This window comes from Strongylocentrotus purpuratus, unplaced genomic scaffold (genome assembly GCF_000002235.5).
Source record: "Strongylocentrotus purpuratus isolate Spur 01 unplaced genomic scaffold, Spur_5.0 spur5_scaffold_20, whole genome shotgun sequence".
NCBI classification, from domain to species: Eukaryota; Metazoa; Echinodermata; class Echinoidea; order Camarodonta; family Strongylocentrotidae; genus Strongylocentrotus; species Strongylocentrotus purpuratus.
The window spans coordinates 28,301,085-28,328,135 of record NW_022145606.1 but is presented as its reverse complement, the minus strand read 5'-3'; the positions used below and the strand labels follow the sequence as shown (position 1 = coordinate 28,328,135).

General features: G+C 38.9%; 1 protein-coding gene across 1 annotated transcript; it reads left to right on the top strand.

The window, feature by feature from the left end:
• Positions 1 to 99: 99 nt before the first annotated feature.
• LOC105442433 lies at positions 100 to 27,051 on the top strand. The gene is made up of 8 exons (XM_030993823.1): positions 100 to 313; positions 8,362 to 8,505; positions 9,426 to 9,629; positions 17,984 to 18,213; positions 22,128 to 22,268; positions 23,081 to 23,234; positions 26,211 to 26,235; positions 26,610 to 27,051. The coding sequence occupies exons 1-8, from the start codon at positions 112 to 114 to the stop codon at positions 26,917 to 26,919; spliced, it is 1,410 nt and encodes a 469-aa protein (XP_030849683.1). The 5' UTR covers positions 100 to 111; the 3' UTR covers positions 26,920 to 27,051.

Below are 27,051 nucleotides of genomic sequence, written 5' to 3'. Positions count from 1 at the left end.
ACGAAAACTAACATACACTCCATGAGATTACGCAGTTCAACGCTTCATATCTGAACGGTTAATGAACTTCTGATTTTTTTAATTGATTCAAAGGTGATTACGGGGGACGAGATGTATTGTCTCATGCACTACATCGTCTTCTATATCAAGGATTACGAAACAACTGCCGACGAGGTCATCCGGGAAATTGACATCAACATTCTACAAAATGGCGAGACCCGTGCCCAGTTATCTATAAAGAGAATCAACCCCTTACAAACCATCAAGTTTGGAGTCACCACCACTGGAACCAGTATCCCTAGTGGGATAGCCTGTAAGTCAATTCCATATTTATCTTACACCAATTTATAATTATTATAGTAGAGGGTGTCGCTGTATATTGGATACGTCATGTCACTGTGTATTACCTGGTTCGAGGGTTGAGTCCAGCCGCGGCACAAATGTCATTTGGTAAGACATTCAGGGTTGTTTTACAATCAGGGTACACAATAGAAAAACTCACTTTGATGGCCTTACAAAAATGGACAGCCCAGGAAAATCTTCCTTGGCCAACTATTTGCACTGTTAGATCAACCTACAACAGCGAAGAAATTGTTTGAAACGAGCAATTACTTTTCAAAAATATGTAATCATATGCCATTTGTTTACATTAATTAATTACGTTAATTTTGTGGAACAGCGCCATCTACTGTTTGAGACCTGTATAACATCATTGCAGTGCTAATTATACAGTATAGTCCAGGCATAATTTGATATGACCTCCCACTAATTGCAACAGAAAATGTCTCGACTGTTTTGTGCTCTTGGAGGTGTCCATTATAACATATCGAAAGTCTTAAGGAATCCGGGTTGGGGAAAGTGCCATGGCGGCCATTTTTTCAAAATGGCCGCCATGTATAACTAATGTTGTACAATTCTGGGGATTTCTTTTTAACAGCACCTCATTTTACCATGTATAAGGTGTCATATGAAAGACAATTACATTTCCTACAAGATGATACCTCATTCATTGGGTTTCGGGATGATTTGCTGAACAATTTTGAGCCAAAAGTGTGATTTTTTACCATTTTTTTCAAAAATGTGAATTGCGCCAAAATACATATTTCCCCATATTTATTTGATTATTATGCTAACCGACTTGAAACTAAATGAAAAACTGTCCAGTATCCTGGTTGATATCATATCCAAATTTCAAGTCTATTACTCTTCAAACTAAAAAGTTATAGCGCTCTAAAGTTGAAACTTTGTTATGAGCCAAAATGGCAAATTTGGTTGCTAAGGGCTCTTTTCCTTAGCAACGGTAACATATTGGCGTGAGAAATAGAATATATCACGAGAAATTGCTCTCACCAAGCAGATGACTACTTTTATAGGAAGTATGATGTCAAATTATGCATTTTCATCCAATTTTAATGATAAATATCCCTTAGTTCCCGTTGCTATGGTAATAATATGCCTAGCAACCGATATAAAACGCATATTTTTGTTGTAAATCTAATATTTCCCAGATCTCCTTCTAAATAACATAGAGAGTTTTGATTTTAAGTGCTAAACATACATTTTCAGAGACAAGGAATCAAATTAATTAAATTTTAATGAGCTAAACCTAGCCTAAAAAGCCGAAACGGCAGCCATTTTCCAAAATGGCCGCCATAAACCTGATATTTCGTAATATCTCCGCTTCTAAATGACTTAAGGCATTGATTTTCAGTGCTAAATATACATTTTCTGGGCCCAGGAATCCTTTGAAACACATTTCAATGAGCTAAACCTGACCAAAAAGCCGAAATGGCAGCCATTTTCCCAAATGGCTGCCATAAACCTGATAATTCCCAATATTTCTGCTTCTAAAGGCTTAGAATTTGAGTGCAAAACGTACATTTTCTGGGGCTAGGAATCCAATGACACACATTTCAATAAATTAAACCTGACCAAAAAGCATTATTCTGAGGATGTGTCAACTATATACCATGGCATGCCGTATGCCTGATGGACAACGTTCATGTATAGGTCATAATTATTCAAGGACATTATCTTGTAATCCTGTGACAAAAGGAAGGATGCCAGAAACAGTCAAAGCCCGCGTCCTCCATGTGCATGACCTTCATGCTGCAGATGCAGTGTACCACCAGGTCTGCAGTGTTAACTAATGTTGTGATGTCTCATGGGACAGACATACCTGATTTCAGTTCGGAGTTTGTCCAGTATGCTGCAGACAAAATGTAGACCACAACATCTGTACCCTTTATGGTAACAATACATTCCATGGCATGGGGATGATTGCTGCCATAACCCCAGCCACCAAGACCAGCAGACCTACCCTCAGGGCGCGGGTCACCTCCATCGATATCTCCACGGTGGGACGAATTCCTATCCATTACCACAAAGAAGAGAGCCGCGGTATGACAACACTGGCATACTAGAAGGTGATCAACATGAAGGCAAAGGACCCAACAGTAGACCTTGATCTCATGTGGAAGACATTCATTATGTTCACCTCACCAAGACCGGCATGGTCTGGACTGATGCAGCTAGTGCATCATGGTGACCACCCCGGGAAATCATCGGTGATGTTTCTCCCAATGATCGACATGAATCCCAGCGATGTCACTTGCATCTATTCCACACTGAATTTTGTGTGTGAGCATGCTTGTCGCCATGGTGTTACGCCCATCATCACCTTTGGCCAACCACTATGGTGGCTAGCCCACATGATCATCGAGACTGAGCCCACAGGAAGTGTTTTGAATGACATGCTTTTGCGCCTGGGAGGCTTTCAAACATAAATGAGTTTCTTGGGAAGCAATCTACGCCTTGATTTTGTCAGACGCACTTGGAATGCCACTCCTTCAACCATCTGCAGATCCACATGAAGTGGAGGAGACCAATGAGGCAACAGTGCCACCAGATGATGAGCCTACGACAAACGGAACTGGAAACGCTGATCTTGATGAACGTGTTCCCCTTTACAAGAATCTGATGGAAGGTTCTGTGTCTGCAGAGGAGTTCTGCCAAGCTGATGTTTTAACCAGAATCAAGAAGCTCCTCTGGGCCAAAACCGAATCCCTGAAGTCCTCTAGGACCGCCACACTTTGGCTGCAGTACATGGAGATGGTTGACATACTACGGAAGTTTATTAGAGCAGAACGCATTGGCAACTGGGCGTTGCACCTTGAAACTGTGTCAGAAATGTTGCCCTACCTGGCAGCCTCTGAGCACAACCTCTACACCAAATCAATCCGCCTCTATGTGCATCAAATGAGCAAGCTCAAGGATGAACATCCAGATGTGTACCAACGATTCAAAGAAGGGTTCCATGTTGTCAGAAGAAGTGATCGCCTATGGGCTGGTCTGTCTGTAGATCTCACCATCGAACAGGTCCTAATGAGGTGTATGAAGACCAGCGGTGGCCTGACGAGAGGGCGAGGCATGACAGAGCAACAGCGTCTCATATGGCTGCTCTCCATGCCTGCCTGTGCTGATGTCAACAATGCTATTCAACAGCTTACAGGTGTGAACTATAACACTGGTGAACAAAACAAGGGCATGACAAATGCTAGACAAGCATGTGACATGAAAGACACACATGCAGTTATCAGCTGTCTGAAAAAGAGAAAACCCTTCAGCTCAGATCCGAGCTTGCGCAGCATTTCAACAGGGGTACATGCAACCAGAAAAGTCAATATGGATTCAGCAAAAACTGTTGGAACAGCAATCCTGACCAACATGGATGGACAAATTGCTGCTGACTACACATTCAAGAGGAAGGATCAGGCCATCACCTTGGCTTTGAAATCGGCAGTAAAGATTGATGGTGAGGCAGTACAAGTGGATCCCCAGCTGCTTTTCCAGTGACTGACAATTGCTGCGAAAGCTACAGAGGCTCTAGAGTCTGTGTTCAAATATGAGCTGTGCAGTTACCCACCAACTCTGTTTAATTCCTCACTTCTGCTCCGACAGCCACAGAAGCCAGTGCTAGCAGATGCTATCTGGACACTCCTGACAAAGGATGCACCAGGAATCACAGGCCAAGTCCACTACGTGTTGGATGTTGGGACACTAGTTCAGCGCATTCCATAGGCAAGTGGTTTAACATGCAAAGGTATCTGCACGCAATACACAGAGTATGTCCCAAAGAAGTATGGACAGGCAACAGCCGTGTTTGATGGATATGATGGTACATCAACAAAGGGCACAGCACACCAAAGACGTGCAAGAGGGAATGCTGGAGCAACGGTGACGTTTGATGAAGATATGCAGACCACAATGAAGAAGGAACAATTCCTGGCAAACAAGACAAATAAGCAGCACTTCATCAACATGCTCAGCACCAAACTACCGGCAAAGAACTGCCAGAAACATCATGCTGCAGGTGACGCTGGTCTCCTCATAGTGCAGAAAGCAGTGGAGTCTGCAACCACCACTGATACTATGCTGATCGGAGATGACACAAATCTACTCATCTTGCTCATCTACCACACCAACCTCAAGTCATGTGACCTGTTCTTCCAACCCGAGCCAAAGAAGAATGTAAAGAAACCGCGTGTCTGGAACATGAAGTCTGTCAAACAGCAGTTAGGCCCTGATGTATCACAGCACATTTTTTCATGCACGCTCTCCTGGGATGTGATACTACTTCCCGCGTGCATGGCTTTGACAAGGGAGCTTCCCTTCTATGGTATATAGTTGACACATCCTCAGAATAATGCTTTTTGGTGAGGTTTAGCTTATTGAAATGTGTGTCATTGGATTCCTAGCCCCAGAAAATGTACGTTTTGCACTCAAATTCTAAGCCTTTAGAAGCAGAAATATTGGGAATTATCAGGTTAATGGCAGCCATTTGGGAAAATGGCTGCCATTTCGGCTTTTTGGTCAGGTTTAGCTCATTGAAATGTGTTTCAAAGGATTCCTGGGCCCAGAAAATGTATATTTAGCACTGAAAATCAATGCCTTAAGTCATTTAGAAGCGGAGATATTGCGAAATATCAGGTTTATGGCGGCCATTTTGGAAAATGGCTGCCGTTTCGGCTTTTTGGCTAGGTTTAGCTCATTAAAATTTAATTAATTTGATTCCTTGTCTCTGGAAATGTATGTTTAGCATTTAAAATCAAAACTCTCTATGTTATTTAGAAGCAGAGATATGGGAAATATTAGATTTACAACAAAAATATGTGTTTTATATCGGTTGCTAGGCATATTATTACCATAGCAACGGGAACTAAGCGATATTTATCATTAAAATTGGATGAAAATGCATCATTTGACATCATACTTCCTATAAAAGTAGTCACCTGCTTGGTGATAGCAATTTCTCATGATATATTCTATTTCTCATGCCAATATGTTACCGTTGCTAAGGAGAAGATAGCCCTTAGCAACCAAATTTGCCATTTTGGCTCATAACAAAATTTCAACTTTAGAGCGCTATAACTTTTTAGTTTGAAGAGTAATAGACTTGAAATTTGAATATGATATCAACCAGGATGCTGAACAGTTTTTCAGAAAGTTTCAAGTGGATTAGCATAATAATCAAATAAATATGGAGAAATATGTATTTTGGCGCAATTCATATTTTTGAAAAAAATGGTAAAAAATCACATTTTTGGCTCAAAATTGGTAAGCAAATCATCCAGAAACCTATTGAATGAGGTATCATCTTGTAGGAAATGTAATTGTCTTTCATATGACACCTTATGCATGGTAAAATGAGGTGCTGTTAAAAAGAAATCCCCAAAATTGTACAACAGTAGTTATAAATGGCGGCCATTTTAAAAAATGGCCGCCACGGAACTTTCCCCCGCTAGGATTCCTTAAGACTTTTGATATGTTATAGAGGACATATTTCTGGGTATAAAACAGTTGACAGACTTTCTGTTGCAATTAGTGGGAGGTTGACCCCTTTTTTTTCACGAAATGCCTGGACTAGTAGGGCTAGGCCTTATGCAGTGCTACGGTCTTGAAAGTGCAATGCACTAAGCACGTACATGTTCGTGGTGCGCACAGACATGTAAGAGCCAGAACACGTATGTACATGCACGTGGAGAGCAATACGCAGCGTATACAATTAAAATGCGTTGCACTGTGTAGATAGGACTGCTATCTTCAGTGAAAGTGCGTTGTACTGTTACAACTGCATGTCCAAAATAATGTCCTCTCCGAAATAAAAATTATCCTCTCCAAACATTTTTGACGCCACATATCTCAAGAACCATGTATCTTTTTATTCTTGAAGTTGGTATGCAAAAGCACCCTTACCGTTTGTAGCTGTGCAGTACAGAATGTAGGGTCGACCTGCTCTGTGTTTTTAATCAGTAACATCATGCTGTCAGTCCATCATTTTGCGGTATGAACAGGTGCAAACTTCAATTTTACGTAAATAAAACCATTTTGCACTTGAAAAATTGAGTTGTATTCTGATTCCATATCATCAAGTTATCAAACTATGTCATTTACATTCACACAAAGAAACAAAAAATAGTTTCTTTCTGCATAATGTCGTCAGGTGACACTTGACTCTATTTCATTACGGACATGTTTCATGCTTGAAAAACAAATTGACATTTGTAGCCCTGGAATGATACAGAATTTACAAGTAACTTGAATACAATACACACACATAAAATCAGAAGAATCAAAGGAACTTTTTTTTTCACCCCAAGTGAGACAAAGTGTGAACCCTAATTGTAAAACAACCCTTAACTCATAGCTTGTCATATGGCTGCATGCACGCTATCGTTATAGTGCTTTGTACATGCGAGAGAACCATCGCTTGAGTGATATGTGCGTGCATTGCAGCATTCGTAATTAAGCAGTTATTGTTCATGCTCTTGGACTGTGCTGTGTATTCTGCACTCGCTATTCATAGAACCATCGCGTAAATCAGATTATCTCCAAAACAACCTGGCACGGGGGATTTGGGGCTTGGCACAATGGAGATTAGCCCTGTGACATGATAAGAGTTAATCAACATTTGCCACTCTGCATCCATGTGTGGTAAATGGATACATGGGCAATATTGATTTTGGTCAAATATATATGATTTACAGTAATCTTACAAATGGAAAGTTTCCAACTAACAAATACATATATAAGGCTTTAGAGAACTAAACAAAAATTGAATATGAAAAAGCAATAATACAGAACTAATTGCTAATCCATTATACAAAAAGGGAAAATGTTACACCATAGGTAAATGTGTATATATACTAAGTTTCGTTGACAATCAGCCATGCACAAAGAAGACGAGAGACTTGATGCATGGCTGATCGTCTACGAAAAGGAGTTAAGTCTTTGGTCAACTATGTTTGTTGCTACGGCAGAAAGCCAGTGAAAACAAATTCGTTTAATAAAATTATGGAAATGCAAGCAACACTTTAAACAAAGAGAACTTTGTTATTTCATGTTCATTTGTCGTGATTGAGGTGTCATATGAAAGGGCAGACAATAAAATATCTAGAAATTAGATTTTCTCTTTGAAATTCAGATTCCGTCCGCCAAATGACTTTTTGGTTTCATCTCTTCAAATTCGTTGTAATCACTTATGCGTGAGATATGCATCACATCAATTGTGTTAGGTGAAGGAAGAGGATCTAAGCTTCACAAATGTGCGTCATTTATTCATTATAATTGTAATTAAGTTATGATAAAACATCTGAAATTCTCGGTTTCATTTTTTCTTGGACAAACTGTATATAAATATATTAATATTTTTCTGTATTTCTGCTTACTCTGCTATTGATCCTGACACTTATCTATTATCGTTGTTTGCTCGTCAACAACAACAGCTTACTAACAGACATCCACTGATACAAGACCCTCATATAATACAATCTAGGAGTTCAAACAAATGCACCATGTCATTCTATGTAAATATAACAAATTGGTTTATTGTAGGTTATGAACAAGTACCTTCATCTGATACTTATCATTTATATAAAACAATCTTTATTCAGATTGCTTAATTTATATGTTTGTACTGTAAAGCAATTTTTCCTGTTTATAATGTTGTATCCGCAAATATTAATATAAAGTACCATCGTCAACTTTTTCTTTTTCTCTATTGAAAAAAAAAATTCCCTCCAAATTCCAGAAGTGTATCACAATGTGTATACTTACTTTTGATACCTATGGGAAATATTTTGTGTTTATAATGTATGAGACAATGTTTTTTGCTTATACTGTAAGAAAAATTATGTTCCTCTTTATCATTGTGTTTATAAAAATCTAAATAAAGGCAAACAGTCTTTTACAAAAAATAGCTCTTGTGGTAGTAATTCTATTATACAGTAATGCAGTATAAATGTAAATTAAGTTATTGTGTATTGTTATCATTAATTATCATGCTTACCCCGCTTTTATCAGGCACATATGACGATTTCAAGGAGCCCACGGCGTTTCAGACCATTGGAAAAGATGGAAACATCTATGGGATTTACGAACAGAGAGGTTTTGGAATTTCTATCGAAGTTTCCATGGCCGCCACATCAGATGACATGGAATTTGAGAGTAAGATTTTGTGTTTGTTTAATGGAGAACTGACCTTTGTTATTCTGTTGTATGCAGAAAACCTAAGTTGTGTATTCTTTTATCAATATTCGACTTCAAACACATTTGTTTTGAGAATCCTTGCAGAAATGTGTAGGCATCGTTTAACAATGTTAAATCTGAGACTCAAGGCCCTACGTTGTATCAGTGTGTGTGTGAAATGGTGTAATGTTGAAGCCCTCAAATTAAATTGCGCTTCAACATGATCAAGAAGTGCTTCAAAAAAGTTAAAATCTTTGAGTGACAGGTTTTACCATACCCGTTTTCCCCAATAGACTGTAGTGTTAGGAAAACCGTTAGGAAAACGCAAGATTTGGTTTCGGTTTCCAATTATTAATATCTTTATAATCCGACAGGCGATCGGCTTGTAAAAGTCATGGGGTTCCTGACTGACCCAAAGGTTTATAATTATCATTGCAGCATGAATCTGAGAATGAAAATCTGAGACTAAGTTACCGGATCCCTCTGAATAACGGCCTCTATCACATTGTGATACAATATAAGTGACATTTGCCATCAATTTGTTTAAACTCCCAACACTCTATATAGGCTTTAAAAACTAGCTATCGACATAATGACATATTTACAATGACTTTGCATTAATTCATCATTTTCGTAATGCTATCAAATTTATGTTATTCACCTTTTACGAATAAATGTATTTTAATAGTCACAGTGTGAATTGCATATATTATGTTTATTTGTATTTTATTTACTTCCACATACGGGCGGAACACCCTATAATCAGCACAGGGGTCCAATTAAAATACAAAGCATGTTTTACGTTGTGTTGTTACGTAGTACACTCCGTTATGTTTGACCTTCATAGCAAAGAGCAATGTATGCAGTATTAAATGTCTTTGTTTTTCTTTGTTTATTAGTCGACATCTCAAGCAATGCCGGTCTGATGAAAGGATCGTCCGAAGAAGATGAAGTGGCGGTCTGCCCAACTGTCAAAGTTAATGGAAACTTCGATGGAAGGCCAGTAAAGCTTATAATCAGTCATTGTGCGGAACTTTCACCGGCCGCACTCAAACGAAATGTAAAAATGTTCGTTTACACAAAACTTGACATAGATTCTGAAGGTGCGAATTTTCATTTTGTTTACACCCCTTTACAATAATCATTGTTAAAGGCAGTTTATTTCAGACGTACATTATGATGAAACACCTTTGACCCGAATTCACAAAGGAGGTTTAACTTAAACCATGGTTTAAATCCTCATTTTATAAACCATGGTTTAAAAATTAGCGCAAAATAAGCGTACCTTGCGTACCCGCGTCTAACATTGGACCTCTGACTGTGTCGCGCTTATTTTGCGCTAATTTTAGAACATTTGGATATGTAAATATAGATTTAAATCACGGGTAACATTTAAAGCTCCTTTGAGAATTCGGGCCAGTATGCTCTTCCAATGGACTTTGTCTGCTGTAACCATAATACTGATAATAATAATGAAACGTTTATGTTTGTAACAAAACCACCTAATATAAGGGTGGAACTTCCTCATCGAGAGAAATATAAAGTGCGTATAAAAAATATAATATTTCTGGCACGGATGACTGAGCACCGGGCTCTTTAGAAATTAATTTCTAAACTCGCGGTGTCATGAATGTGTGTCATGAAAAACATTGCATTTGCTTATTTGGTCTTAAATTCCCGTCATGGTCGTTCAACGCGTAAGGTTCGCTCATAGTTTGCGCATATGACATAGCGGGAAGTATTCGTGGTAAAGCCCCAATCACACCGGACTAGTTCTCACTACGTTCTAGAAAATGCTGCCAAACGGTCTCAAACTGTGTGCGAACGGAGTTGAACATAGTAACAACTGTTTACGATCTGTTTAGGAACGTCATGGACGGGCTCGGACTGGCAAGTACGGGTGTGTCCTCTAGGACGTTCTGCCTGTTGAAAACTTCTCCGACCTGCAATTACACGGACTGCCAACGTACTTTAAACTAGGTGGAGCGGAATTGCCGAGCTTCGATCATATTAGGAACGTGTTACAACGTGCCGTTTTGAGCATAAATTAACAGCAGTATAAGCCCCATCACGCCAAACTAGTTCTCACCTTGCTCTGGAATCGTCCCAAAAAATCGCGCTGGGTCATTATAAACCCCCCATCACACCAAGCTAGTTCTTACTACGTTCGTTCATAAACAGTCCTCAATACGTCCATCTTGTCTGTACCTCGTTCACAGACAGCTAACATCAAATTCAGATCGGATAAATTTGCCATTTCGAGGCTGTCCAAGCCAGTCCGTAGTCAGTTTAATACCATTATTAACCAGTTCTACCTCGTTCCCATTACGTCCAAACCCAGTGTAACTAGTCGGTACTTGTTCTAACAAGTTTTCAACCCTACCACCCCGTTCAGAGACAGTTCACCTCGTCATCATCTTGTTCTTAGTGCGTTCGAACGCGCTCCTACAGCGCGACTCGGGAGCTCGGGAGCTATAAAAACCCAGCGAGTTCTCGCCATTCTTCATTCCCGTTCAACACTTTAACCTTTGCAGATCAAAACATTCAATTGAAGCCCCCATCAACAGGGCCGTATCCAGAGTTTGATATAATTTATATATATATATATATATATATATATTTTTTTTTTTAGGGGGGGGGGACACATACATGTAATTGATCGACGTCCTGGGGAGGGGTCTAAAATAGTTCAACCGATCTTGGATTTTTTTATTTTTTTTGGGGGGGGGGAGCACGTGCAACCCTCCCACCCCCCCCCCCCCCCCCCCCCCCCGGTGGCTACGTGCCTGCCCATTACGTTCTGGAAAATGTTGTTAAACGGAGTGAACGTATAAACAACTATTTAGTCGGTTGCCGTGCAAAACGTCGTGTAGCGCTACATTTCATTTTGCTCGGACTGGGTTGGACGGGAATCTCCGGGAATCTCCAATCCACCCTCCAACCCACCCTGCTCTTGAACTCTAAGCCTGTTCAAAAATATTTCCGTCCTGCAATAAGACGAAGTGGCAACATACTTAAATCGAGATAGACGTACTACAAATGGAATTGTTGTACATCGATCCTACTAGGAACGTGTTACAACGTAATGTGGTCGAGCATCAATAAACAAGAACACGCTGGGTTGGTATAGCCCTCGAACCAGCACGGGATTGCACACGCCCGATAGGAGCGAGTCCGAACGCACTAAGAACAAGATGAGGACAAGTTGAACTGTCTCTGAACTGGGTGGTTGGGATATAAGCCAGTTGCGAACTACACTGTTGGTCATAATGGTGGAATATTTATTTTTACCCCAGTTTAGGGAAGGATTTAAAAAAATTATTTATTTCTAATAGATCAAGATAATGGCATACATTCTCAGATTCTATTGAATATTAATTTGCTAGTCTTTGTTTTGCGTGACTGCTTAATCATATGTGTGCTACTATGCCAATCAGCTAAGGGACCTACGTCCTTAAGTCATAATTGACAGTAATGAGGATTAATGCCTCACAAAAGGGCACTAATATATAGCTGATCGACACGATTTTTATCCTGGGGCCTCACAGTAACGAGGCCATTGCTTAGCCCCTGAATCATGAATGTACGCAGTGTTTGCTAGGGTACGCGGCCCCTTCCACAAATCCCCCAAAACGAAAAAAATGCAATAAATTGTCAAAAATTCATTGCATTTTCCCCGGCCCCCAACAGGAAAATTTCCTCTGTAGGGCCATGCATTATGGTTCAAGGCATGGCCACACAGAGGAATTTTTCCTGTTGGGGGCCGGGGGAAAATGCAATGAATTTTTGACAATTTATTGCATTTTTTTCGTTATGGGGGATTTGTGGAAGGGGCCGCGTACCCTAGCAAACACTGCGTACAGTCATAATTCAGGGGCTAAGCAATGGCCTCGTTACTGTGAGGCCCCAGGATAAAAATCGTGTCGATCAGCTATATTAGTGCCATTTTGTGAGGCATTAATCCTCATTACTGTTAATTATGATTTAAGGACGTAGGTTCCCTAGCTGATTAGCATAGTAGCACACATATGATTAAGCAGTCACGCAAAACAAACACTCGCAAATTAATATTCAATAGAATCTGAGAATGTATGCCATTATCTTGATCTATTAGAAATAAATATTTTTTTAAAATCCTTCCCTAAACTGGGGTAAAAATAAATATTCCACCATTATGACCAACAGTGTAGTAAGAAGGTTTGGATTGCTTGGAAAGGTCAATTTTACCCGATCTGAACTTCATATGAACGGACTGTGGACGGGGTATAGACAAAATTGGACTTATTTTGGACTGTTAATGAACGATCTAGGATCGTATGAAAGACATTAGTCCAGTCCGAGCCCGTCCATGAAGTCCTTAATCAAATCGTAAACAGTTGCGTTTACGTTCAACTCCGTTCGCACACAATTTGAGCCATTTTGGGCCGCATTTTCGAGAATGTAGATAGAACTTGTTTGGTGCGATGGGGGCTTAACCGTCGTGCTAGGTCGGTATTGCACACAGTCTAGGAGCGCGTTCGAACGCACTAAGAATGGTATGAAGACGAGTTGAGCTCTCTTTGAAAGGGGTGATCAAGTTACAAACTATCACCATCACTTTGAGCAATGTTCGTTCAATAGGAAATACAATTCAGGTGCCCGGTCGGGGTCCTCAAGGCGCGCGGGTGGTGGCCGTGCGGTGCACTGAACTATGTGTCCTCTGACAAAAGCACCTGCTGTATTTAAAGCTGCGTTGTACATTTTGAGATGCCGCCGTGAGGGGCCCGCAAGTGTAATATTCATTTCAAAAGGCCCCCGGACGGCAGACGCCCGGTGCTGTGCATATCATCGGGCCTATTGAGGGGCCGTGAGGGAGTCGTTGGGTACACGTACGGCTCCCTTGAGCACCGCAAGGCAACGGAAAGACTTGTCATGAGAATTTGCCCAACAAAGTCGTGAGTTGGCCCGTGCGGGCACCGTCCGGAGCCCGGACTGAAGCCGTAAGTTACGGGCTTTCTACGGCCTAACGGTCAGATGAAAACGCAGGGAGAATTGGGAGCAGCCAACTGAGCACCATGACGCCCATAAAGCAGGGCTCCCACTTAGCTGAGTTGTATTAGCGAGTTGTGGCGAGTTGTGGTGAGTTGCTTTAAAGAGGCACTCGCAATAACTCGCAAACAATTCGGTATGGCTTAACGTTACTCTTTACAACATTCTAAGACGCTCCTAGAAGTCGCGAGCAGTTCCAACATTTTGAACATGTTCAACAAAATTCCCCGATTCGTTGTAATTCGAGGTGAACTCGCGCTGTAACTCGTAGCAACTACCCACCTCATGAAGAGTGCAGCGCGAGCTTGTTACGAGTAATGCGAGTATATTACGAGTTTAAGCGAGTTCATCTCGAGTAACAACGAATCAGGGAAGCTGATTCGTTGTAGCTCGAGGTGAACTTGCTTAACACTCGTAATATACTCGTAGCAACTCGCCACCTTATGAAGAGTGCAACGCGAGCTTGTTACAAGTAATACGTGTATATTACGAGTGTAGGCGCGTTCACCTCGAATTACAGCGAATCGGGGAATTTGTTTGAACATGTTCAAAATTTTGGAACTGCTCGCGACATCGAGGAGAAGTGGGAGCCCTGCTTAAAGCGTTGGTCACATCCCACCGTGCGTTTTTTTAGTCCGTACGGTTTTTGGGGAGGCCACGGTCGCCACGTTTTTCTGAAAACGTAGGGAGGGAGTGGCAAAGGCAGGGAGGGAGTACCGGCAACGCGCGTCACACGTACTGGGGTGAATCGGTAGCCCGAACGCAGCCCGAACGCAGCGAAAGTTCCTCATGCACTAAAAGTGCTACGGTGTGTCTGCGTGCTCCCAAATCCATACGGAGGCGGTACTCATCACGTACGGATACCCAAATTTTGCCCACGTTTTTGCACGTAGACAGCACGCACTTGCAAGTACGGCGGGATGTGACCATCGCATTAGGCTTAACAAACTGTCCCAGCGCCCGTGGGAATTTTACGGCAGCAAAATTTCCAAAATGTCTGTTTTAACTCGCCGTACGGGCCCCGGAGTGTATAGGTGAAAGCCCCATTAGGCCGTTCTATCTTCAAAGAGAATTCATTCGCTAGACGTATTTATTGTTTACATTCCACCGGATGGAAACACCGCCGCAGCTGCACAAGAAGTTACGGTAACGTAATGCACGCCATGGAAACGTCATCCGGCTCCCCCAAAAATAATAATCGTGGATTCCAACCACTGCCCTCTAGAGGACGTGCTGCCCAACTATGATCAATGTGCGCAGGCCCCGATCCGTGGTGATTGGGTGCTTGATCGCTGCTACTGCTCGGTTAAAGATTTAAATAAATCCCTCGTTCAGTGTCCCTTGTTAAAATCAGCTCATCCTACTGGTCATCTCATGTCGAAATATAGAACTAGACTTAAGTCGTAAAAGTAACTATAAAGAAAGTCAAAGTATGGAATGAAAGATCCATTAAAACCTTACAAACCTGCTTCGAGTTAACTGATTGGGATACACTTATTTTGAACGCCGACGACCTAGAAGGGGCAGCCGGCATTGTTAATAATTATGTAATTATGTTAATAATTATATACACAGATTTTTCTTACGAGTTCTTACGGATCGCGCAAATTCACGGATCTTTCACGGATCCTTACGATTTGGCCACTTTTACGACCGATTTAGGAGTTGTTACGAGTTATTACAAGCTATATACGGTTTATTACGGATTATTACGATGTATTTACTGCAAAGTTCCACGAGTTGTTAAAGCAGGGCTCCCACTTAGCTGAGTTGTATTAGCGAGTAATGGCAAGTTGTGGTGAGTTGCCACAAAGAGGCACTGGCAATAACTCGCTAACAATTCGGCATTTCAAAATGTTGAACATGTTCACAAAAATTCCCCGATTCGTTGTAATTCGAGGTGAACTCGCCTACCCTCGTAATATACACGCATTACTTGTAAAAAGCTCGCACTGCACTCTTCATAAGGTGGCGAGTTGCTACGAGTATATTATGAGTATTAAGCAAGTTCACCTCGAGCTACAACGAAACAGCGAAAATTGTGAACATGTTCAAAATTTTCGCTGATTTGTTGTAGCTCGAGGTGAATTTGTTACTCGAGGTGAATTTGTTACTCGAGGTGAACTCGCTTACACTCGTAATATACTCGCATTACTCGTAATATACTCGCACTGCACTCTTCATAAGGTGGCTAATTGCTAATTGCTACGAGTTATGAAGAGTGCAGCGCGAACTTGTTACGAGTAATGCAAGAATATTACGAGTGTAGGCGAGTTTACCTCGAATTACAACGAATCGGGGACATTATTTGAACATGTTCAACATTTTTGACCTGCTCGCGACTTCAAGGAGAGTCTTGGAATGTTGTAAAGAGTTACGCTAATCCATACCGAATTGTTAGCGAGTTACTGCGAGTGCCTCTTTGAGGCAACTCACCACAACTCGCCATAACTCCCTAATACAACTCGGCAAAGTGGGAGCCCTGCTTAAGAGTTGACACGGATAATTACGAGCAACTTACGGGAATACTGTTTACGTGTTATTACGAATAGTTACGAGATAGTTACGAGTATTTACGAGTTCTTAGGATTTTGCAGCTTTTAAACTTTTCCCCAAATCGTAAACAATACGTGAGAATGCGTAACCGGTACGTAAGAATACGTAAAGTAAACGTATCTATTCGTAAAACACTCGTTACTACACATAAAGTGCTTGTAATAGCTCGTAACAATCCGTAACGCCATCGTATTACGACCCCGAACTAAATCGTAAACAACACGTAAGGACTCGTCATGATCCGTAAACAATCCGTAAACAAATCGTAAACTAACCGTAAAAAATAGTTTTTAAAAATGTTTATGAGTCTTTTACGGATCCTTGCGAGGGGTTTACGAATGGTTACGTGTTGATGCGAGCTGTTTACGATACTTACGGATTGTTACGAGCTATTTACGAGTTATTTACGGGAAAATAAATCCGTGGACAATCGTAAGCAGGGCTCCCACTTAGCCGAGTTGGAGCCTCGAGTTGTGGCGAGCTGGCGCGATCCTATGGCAAGCAGTTTTGTCATTAAAACATATTTCATGATATCACGAAATCGAATTCCTGATATCACGAAATCGAATTCCTGATATCACGAAATCGAATTCTTGATATCAAGAATTACCATTGCTTTACAACATAAAATTATTTCTTGATATCAAGAATTGATTTATTGATATCAATTAATTATAAAAACGGCTTGCCATAAGATCGCGCCAGCTCGGCTAAGTGGGACCCTGCTATTAAAGAAGATTGTTGACATGTCAAAAAATTTGCCTCTCCTTTCACGGATCCTTACGAGTGTTTGCGAGTTGTTGCGAATTGTGACGAGCTATTTACGGATACCAGCGAGTTATTTAAGGATGCTTGCGATTGACTACGAGTTGGCGATTCGTAAGGACTCGTAAAGAAAAGACTCGAAAAGGAAATCGGCGATTGTGATTCCTGTACCGAAAACAAACCGTACATGTCAGCTAAATCAATAGGTATTTTTAGATTTGCGTGGACTGATACGTGTGACGTCCATTCAAGTCAGTGCATTAAAAAGACGTTGATCGTAGCAATCCACGTTGTCGTTGTGTAAATATAAAAGTCCCTGTTATCGACCAATCGCGCTTATTTATGCAAGAGTCATGTTCGTAAATTGTTCTTGTCTATCTTTTATTTTGATGGTTCTTCTATGATTATAAAACACAGCGATATTATTTCTCATCTTAATATTACGTGTTTACACAATGTGTGACCAAAATAAATGTCCATGCATTCTTTTGAATTTGGATGAATAAACAGAATTTAATTGAATTGATCTATGCGCAACCTGTGTGCTACCAAGTTGTGGCAATGCGCGCCGATGCGTGCTGATGTGTGTCCGTCGGCCTAGTGGCACGCATGTTCGCGACTAGTCAACGACAATTTTTTTCTCAAAATTTGCAATTTAGCTGCGCATACTTCCCGCGCAGTTTTTGCATGCCAGGCGCATACTCTACGAATGTTGAACACGTGATCTTGATGTCGAAATTTTCAAGTGAATTGTATAATGATATAAAAGAGGATGTCATTTAAAACTCACTCTGGAAAGATTTTTTTCCAAAATAAATGTGTTTTAAGAAGAACATTAAGGATGGAATACAACATTTGGGTTATCTGCGTACAATAGAAAACCCTTATTTTATATCCCGTCATTAATTCGTCTTCAAATACTTTTTAGGGGTATACCTTTGCAGAAGAGTATGTTTTATGACATCCTCGTTCACATCATTAATCGAAGTGACATTTTGCGATTATTTATTTTGTTGAATTTGGGGCTCCCAACGCTTTGGATGGGCTTTACATTATTGTTAAAAATCATTATTAATTGGCACGAAAATTGTGTTTTTATTTTGTATAGGAGAAGGAAAAGTGTCTCGTCGACAACTAGCACCCCCCGAGTGTGAAATCACAATAGATACGCTGAGTTTCTGTATCGACGGGCCAGGATTGTATACAGCCTCACTGAAAGAAGACATGTGCGAGGGAAAACGCGTTGCGCTACTAGCCTTTCTTCCACTTGTCATGCCGAAGAACAGAAAACCAATTCTACATGTGAACTTTTACCATCCATTTGGTGAAATTGGCAAGGTATTGATACAGAGTTAATCTCAGTTAATGAATTTTTGTTTAAACTCTGAAATAGATGCTTTAATAATAGTAACACATACACACTTCTTAAGGCGTCATTGGACGGAGATTTGGTGTGAGTACTTTACGAATAGATACGTATACGTTACGCATTCTTACACATTGTTTGCGATTTCTAGATAGGTATAAAAGCTGCAAATTCGAAGACTTCATTTTACAGTTGTTATTTTTGGCTAACATTGTAAGGACTTGTAAAAAACTCGTAACTAATTCGTAACTATTCGTGACAACACGTAAAAAGGTCGTAATTAACATTTTTGTTGCTCGTATTTAGCCGTGACAACTCCTAAAAAATCGTGGAATTTTGCCGTATAAAATACATCGTAGTAATCCGTAATAGATCCTAAATAGCTCGTAACAACTCTTAAATTGATCATAAAAGTGGCCAAATCGTAAGGATCCGTGAATTTGTGAGATCCGAAAGGACTCGTAAGAAAAATCTGTGTATGTGAAGGGATATAAAGGGGGTAATAATGGTAGTCTAAAAATGGACGACTAAAAAAAAAAGAAGATGTTTGGGATGTGTAAATGAGTCTATTTATGGGCTTATACCGTGTGCACCATAACCTATTAAACTAAAGGTTATTTGTCAGCGATTGTGGGTGCAAAGTGACTTTAAATTAGTTTAACTTTAGTTACCTGTAGATCTAGAATACACCTCATTAAACATTACTTTTATCTGATATCCTGTCCAATTACATAAAATCAAATAAGCCACGAGTGATAGCGCTCTGTTCCCAGTATATTCTCATCCTTCATTACTCAGTTAATGACTCACAGATTACATCAATAACAATCTTTATGGAAAAGCCTGCCAGACCGACCAAGCCAGCTTTTATTCGAATTGTATCTTTTTGAACAATCATGAACAATCTTTGTTATTATATCATTTTGAACATCAAAATAATTTCAATTTTTTAAACTCATTCTTGATTTTGAAAATATCAAGTGTAAATATTGTTAACATTGCATAATTTTAATCTCAATCGTCAACGTTCATACCTCAATATATACTGACATTGTATAGAATAAAATATTAATTTTGATCCCTAATCTGCATGGGGCTTTGCCTTTTTTCCCCACGCCCGGACCGATTCCCTAGGTTGAAAAAACCAGAGATAAACTAAATAAGGCAAATGCTCTGGAAAAACCTAATGGCAAATCGTCCCAATAAAAATAATCTATTTGAATCTCTAAACCTCCTACAAAAACAAACACCAAACTATTGTTCTGTATTAAAAATTTCCACTTGAAATTTGTGTCGTGTATCTAGTGTCTGACAAAGCTAGAATGGCTACCACGCCCATTTCCCTCTCTTATTATGCCTTTCTGAACATTCCTTTCCTTCTCAAAACAATAACTTACACCTGCCTAAGTTATTCAAACCATCCCGCTTCGCGGAATCGTGGCGTCTCACCACTCCCATTACGTAATCATTAAACGGATCCGCATATACAACATTTTCCTGCTATACGTTGTACCGCAGGAAAATACAATTCTGCTTCGTTTACCTGGTCCTTTGTCGATCATGATCACGTTGAATGGCCTCGAACCTAAGTCAACATTATTTTCAATTGAATTCAAAATATTTTATTTTCATTAAAAAACGAAGAAATGTATACATGTGATTTATTACAGACAGTTCAAAATATACAAATCATGAGCATTATGTTAAGTTAATTTAAACAAAATAGGCTGTGTCACACAGAGGCCAAAAATCTTGATTTTAGTTATCCGGATTCTAGTTATCCTCTTAATTTGTCATCTGTCATCAATTATCCCTTAAAAATCCCCTTCAAAAATCCCTTCAAAAATCCTCTAACGAAGCAAGATAATTCTCCCTTGATAGGATTTTTGAAGGGATTTTTCTGTCTGACAGCAATGTTGAAATAATCCCTTTAAATAAGCATTTTGACATCACACGTTTAAATGCGCGCATTTAAACGTGTGATGTCACAATGCTTATCTACCTAAACGGCGCATGCGCAATGGCCCATCAAATCTCCGGAATTCAGTTATCCGGTTTATTCGTAGCCTGTCTGGCACCAGTCTGTCACCGACGTTAATGAAAAAAAAATATATTTCTAAAATCTGGTTTATTCAGGACGGGTCGGGATTTTTGTGTGACACCGCCTACTGTGAGAATGAGTAGCAGGAAAGGGAAGCACCTGTAGAAAGCTTATTTTACCTTGTTCATTCAAATGTCCAAATGAATAAAATAAGTACACATATAAGGTAGTGTCACACAGAAAAATTCCTACCCATCTTGTAAAAAAAAACAGATTTTAGAAATCTAGTTCTTTCATTTACGTCGGTGATAGACTGGTGATAGACAAGCTACGAATAATCCGGATAACTAAAATCCGGATTTTTGATGGACCATTGCGCACGCGCCGTTTAGGTAGATAAGCATTGTGAAATCACACGTTCAATCAAAAGTAACGCGCAGTTAGCGCGTCTCTAAATGCGCTCTAATATAATTGTGCGGAGGTTATGATAGCGCGTTAAAAACCATATGCCAGCCTATCATCAAGTCAAACGTTGACCTTACACTGACCTAAAGGGGATTATTTCAACATTGGTGTCAGACAGAAAAATCCCTTGAAAATCCTTTCAAGGGCAAATTATTTTGCTTCGTTAGAGGATTTTTGAAGGGATTTTTGAAGGTTTTTTTAAGGGATAATTGATGACAGACAGCCAATTAAGAGGATAACTAAAAGCCGGATTGTTGGCCTCTGTGTGACACCGACTATAGAATAACATAATAACTAGCCTCAACGTTCCTCTCCATTCCGTGCTAAATCTCGCAATCACTATACTGACACACATACATCATCCATCAACGTACCGTTAATAAAGATAAACACGTGTACACGTTATAAACTTCCAATATGTGTCTCGAAACTATAATATTTAACTCTTTACCGTGGCTCCAACTCACATTCCTCAAGTCAAGTCGATCAGAATGCAATAATACAATGGTTTTATAATTATAACTATTATCCGAACAAAGCTAGATCAAAAACCGGAAATTCGACGTAGGGAAAAGATGTTAAAAATCTGTCTTGTTTCCGAGGGTTACTGCCAGTGATTTTTCTTTATTCCTTTTTTTCGATATATTACTTAATTTCAAATCGGAAAAGACATGGCACTAATGCATTAGTTTGGCATATAAAGCGATAATGATTCGAGACAATCTTGAAATGAATTATTTGTGTACCAAGTATTACAAGAATCTAAGTATTTAGTTCATTCGTTTAGTAAAGGATGTAACTGTTCTCTTTGTATACACCTATTGGTAGATGCATACAGCTCTCACATTAACAACAGATATATCGTATCATCAACGAATGCATTATTTGTACATTAAAGATATCATTTCCCTTTTGCAGCCAACATCAAATACTGTAGAACTTTGCAGGAATTAAGAATATGTCATGTATGTCTTATCTGTGGAATTTAAACGTTAGCAGTGTCCTAATATTCAAATTATGGAAAGAAACCCGGGTACATGAGCATTTGTCTACATCAATAACACACTACTTGTAATGGCCAAATTTAAACTAATTGAATCTTTATGCAGCACAAGACGTACGACCATTTGGTAAAAGGGTCTAAAAATCATAGTATTAGTTAGGTGATTGCAACCACTGAAGTCGATTCGACAACTAATGGTCGTTATTTTCCCATCAAAAGCCATATTCAAGCCATTTCGGTTTTAGGAAAGTTCTAAGTTAGTACTATCTTTCAAATACCGTTGGAATTTAATATTTTCATTTGTTTGGCCTGCAAATGGGACATACAACTTTTAACGAATGTATATCCCCCCCCCTTTTTTTTTTGTCGTTCCATAGCGCATTCGGGAACAATGGGAGGAGAAGGACAACGTTTGCGTCAAGGATGAAACAACATTCATTTTGAGGAATATCGGCCAGGATGCGGAAGTCACCCTTGAGATGCTCTCTCTGAAAGGAAAGCATGGACGTCTTATTTCGGTAGGTACAGTCATTGCACAAGGCACATTGGTGCATTTTAGGACAATCCAACACTTTTAATAAGCTCATTTCTCGTACCTGCAAAAACGCAATTACCAGAGATGAAAAAAGGTTACTCATTTGAATGGAAAAGGGACATTTATTTTAGGAATTGACAGAAAGGGGGTACCTAGTCAGATGGCCTTTAATCAGAGATGATGAAGAGCATTTATGAAAAAGGAGAAGGAGCTTTTTAACAACAAATTGAGGGCACTAATCACAAGGAGGCACGTGTGTCAAAATAACAGGGGCACTTATAAAGAGGAAAAGGTGCAATTATCAACGTAAAAGGGGCATTTTCCTGTGTAAAAAGGGAACATTGTAGGTAATGTAATTAGTGTGTGTTTGTTGGGGGGGGGGGCACAGTGCCAACTGCCACCCTGTTTCTTGGAATCTCTTTCATGTTGTTTGTTCTCAGTATCTTGTCTTAAGCATAAGGTAACATCTTTCCCATCTCCCTTTGTAGACTTCTCTTTTCAGCCACTTCAAATTCTCCGATCCTGTAAATTCTTTTTTCTGTCTTACATCATCAGTGTTCAACCTTTTTATACATAATTATGACCAGCCTTCTATATTATTACCGTTTCTACTATAATGATTATTATTACTATGATTTTTATTATTGTTATAATTTTTTTTAATTATTTTTTATTATTATCTTTATTATTATTATTATTCATATTAATATCATTATTAATATTATTATTATAGTTATTATTATTATTGTAATCAATATTAATGTAAACTTTATTTTAATCTTTTCATATTCATAGGAGCTTGAACCTCAGACTTTGGATAATGTTCCTTATGAGTGTGTTGATTTTAAGCTGGATTACAATCGCGAAGAATCGAATGAATTAACCATCAAACTACGTGTGATCCAAGAAGGATGCAGTTCAGAGATTGACATTAGGCAAACCTTGGCAGGTAAAAGAAACTGTTTAAGTTATAATTCAAATTCAAATTCAAATTCAAGTTTATTGATACAAATCCACAAGGTCGAGTTAACATCAGACACGTTTAAGTTATAACCCCCCCCCCCCACCCATCATCCAGTGCTAATAAAACTTACAAGCGAGAAGGAAAAAGAAAGGGGGTAACCGACAATAATGCAACCTCTTCTAATCAGTAGCCTTGTAGTTTCCATTTCAGTTCTTCCAGTGCCCCGTTCATTCCAGTCGTGTTCCACTGCTTGTTCAATACGGTGGATTCACAATCCACAGCGCCATAAAGCGACGTCAGTCTTTATTCGATTCCACGTAATTCATCATAGGAACAAGTTGACACCTATTAGCTGTGGCTTCATTTGGGTCACTTTTAGACAGGGGTAATTTTTACATTCGTTATTATCAGCAAAGGAGCATTCTATTACCAAATTTGCCCTGCTGATAGATAAAGATGTCAACGAAAAAGATAGTTTTCGTCACGTTTTGGCCAGAAATAATAATTTGTATTGATTTTTGTCTCAGATCAGGCTCCATTTTTATTCAGAATCAATTATTGGTTAAGGTTTGACATCCAAATACGATATAAACAATTAAGCGCTGATATTAGAACAATCAATCTCATAATGAAGAATGTTCACATTTTGGAACCATTTGGTCATTTTATTAGGGGCTAGCGTTATGCTGCGCTGCATTATAGTTGAAAAACGTCGACCCACGAGCTGAAAATTATCCCACCTCGGGATGGCGCTGTTTAATTGTGAATCTGCCTTATTCTAAATTTAGACCATGTTAAAGAGAAAGTTGAGTTTTGGGAAGAGGTGAAAATAATTTGTGAACGTTATCATTGTTATTATTCAAGTGTGGAAGAACATCAGATTAAAATGTTCCCTGAAAAGCATGGCTCTTCAAATGCCTTTATATTCTAAATATGGCATGTAACATCATAACAATCTTATAATTTTGATGATTCCAGAAGCTAGCAGTACACACCAATGCTTATATGCTATCAACCTTTGTTGATGGACTCCACACTGTTTCTTCCACAATGCAATCGCATGACCAGAATTCAACTTTATCGTTTAACCCTAAACAGGCCGGGTTATGTAGGTGTTCTCTCGGCAGAGGGGAAGGGGGTAGTGATGATGGTTGGTTCTCGGCCATGGAGTGACGAACAATTTTGAAACAAGGGACGATATCCATAGGGCACCTTATCGTTCAAACTCCCATAAAGTATCAGGGCTCGGCAGTTACAAGCGTTAAGGATACTTGGGTGTCCAGAACTCACCGGACCTCAAAAATTCCATATCTATAAAATACCTCATGCATACAGACTTTTAAAACCCTAGACGCTCATTCGAAAGGTTGGCGTGGAGCTCTATTCACATAAACATACACGACACATTCAAGTATATATCCAGAAGAAAAAAAATATAACCCTTCATGTTGTATAAACATTATATTTCTATATAACCCTAAATTGTACATTGACTGGACATGATAAAAACTGGTATATAACCCTAACCCGAACTCTGATCCTAACCCTAACCCTACATAAAAACAATATAACTAATTTAAAAACCAATGACTAATGACTGTTTATCTTTTGATGTGTTTTTAAAGAGATGTGAAATAAAATTGAATTGAATGATTTACCCTTTTGTTTCTTGGGACGCCTTTAAGTTGTCTCTGCCTGCAAACGTACGTAGATGACAGTACTTTTATTGTTCCGTCGTTAACAGGACACGACAAGTGTCCTTCTAATGATCATGTTTACTTAAAGCCATCATTTGACAATGTAAAATATGGAATGCATGGCCCAACGTGTTGTCAGTGTCTGCGAAATGGTGTACTATTGAAGCCATACAACAAAATTGCGCTTCAAATCGATTATAATGTGCTCAAACAGGTTTTTAAAAAAATGAGTGACCGGTTTTTCCATACCCATTTCTCCCATTTAATTGAAGTGTATTAAAAACCGTTAGGAAAACGAAAAATGAATCAGGCGATCGGTTTGTAAAAGTGATGGGATTCCTCTCTGACCTAAAGATTTATAATTATGATTACAGCATGAGCTAAATCTAGGAATTAGTTTCAGAATCTGAGGCAATGTCGAGTCACTTTAGTGAATCATTTTCTCACTACATATGTCCGTCTAATGACACCTTAAGGTATATATATATATATATATATATACAAAGGTGAAGATAAGTAAATGACTTCTTGAGCCAATAAAGCTTCATCATTTCATCACCACATGGGAAATAATTTGAACTGTTGTATTTATTTTCAAAGTATTCCAAAGTGTATAATTTTACCACGACATTCATATATACATGATATATATATATATATATATAATATACCTTTATATCCCGCATACTAAGAATCTTGCAATTTGATTGGTCTAAACGAGGTCACATGATCAATGATAGATAAGATAAGATATCTCCTTACGATATTGACTTTTGTACAGTAATGTTTTGCTGCTGCCCCCACTTGCCCATTGAATAAGCATAGCAAAGTAGGTTACGCGAAATGTCAATGTCAATGTCAAATGAGCGCGAATCGACTTTATTACATGTATGCATGTTGTGCTTTGTAAACTTTAGCTGAAATCTAGCTGAAGCTAAACTGTCTGCAGATTCAGTTCTTTTAATTATGTAAAATTCACTTTAACTAGACCATATTGCCGATGTGGGATACAAAACAAATATTAACCTCCTTGACTCGGGCAATGGATAAAAAACTATCATCGCCTCGGTAATCTCGGTGATAATTGATTGTACCATTACCCTCGTAGTCGATTAATATTTGCTTAATATATAACACCAAGCATGTATGCATTTGCAATAATGTATCGTCTTGTTAAACTTCATTTGATAACAATAAGTGAACATTAACAGATATGTATTTTGTATTTACACATATATGTTACAATTTTCTCTTCCTAAAACAGCCCCAGAACCGGAACCAGTGATAAGGTACTCCTCCGATTTATTGAGGTCATAAACGTTATTTAATCGAATATAGGGACGGCTAAATTCATAAATAAATGAATGAATTAAAAACTATACACGAAATAAATATTCGAATAAGTAAATGTGTAAATGAATAAAGACTTAATTAATACACTCTTAATACATTAAGAAAATATTATATGAATAAATGACAAAAATACATGAATACGTGAAAGATTGAATAAATATATACAAATTTATCAATCAATACATAAAGATTAATACAAAACGCAAAAAAAAAAAAAAAAATTACTGGCCCTCTTCTTTGCGTGAAATTGATAACATATACCACAATGATTTAAACCCCCCCCCCCTCCCTTCTTTTCACTTTACTTCAGAATTCCCAAACCAGTAACTGACCAGATGATAGATGCCATATCAGGTCACGAGATAACGAAATACCAGCTTTTTAAACTGGCGAACGCTCTTGGCTTCAGTAACAAGGATTTCGGGAATCTTGTATTGGATAACGCCAGCTCTGTTTTGAGTAAGAAGGGGTACACAGGCATCAAAACGCTCCTTACAAAATGGAGGAACAGAACAGACGAAGAGCATCAGCGCCCGAAATTAAAAGAGGCATTTAAGACGTCAAACCTTGTGGATTTAACGAAAATGTATCTGAACGTAAAAGACGACTTCTTGAATTAAGTGAGATATTTAATCCAAAATGACTTTCCGTTTGCATAAACGTTATAAAGGATAACAATTGGGTTTGTTCAAAATGGCATAGTAGTTGTGAAACTAAACCTGGAAATAATGTTTGTTGTTTACTTGAAGATG

Coding starts and splice junctions, on each gene's coding strand:
- LOC105442433 (XM_030993823.1), top strand. CDS start 112: ATGTATTGTCTCATGCACTACATCGTCTTCTATATCAAGGATTACGAA. Junction 18,214..22,127: donor CATTTGGTGAAATTGGCAAG/GTATTGATACAG, acceptor GTCGTTCCATAG/CGCATTCGGGAACAATGGGA. Junction 23,235..26,210: donor CATTAGGCAAACCTTGGCAG/GTAAAAGAAACT, acceptor TTCCTAAAACAG/CCCCAGAACCGGAACCAGTG.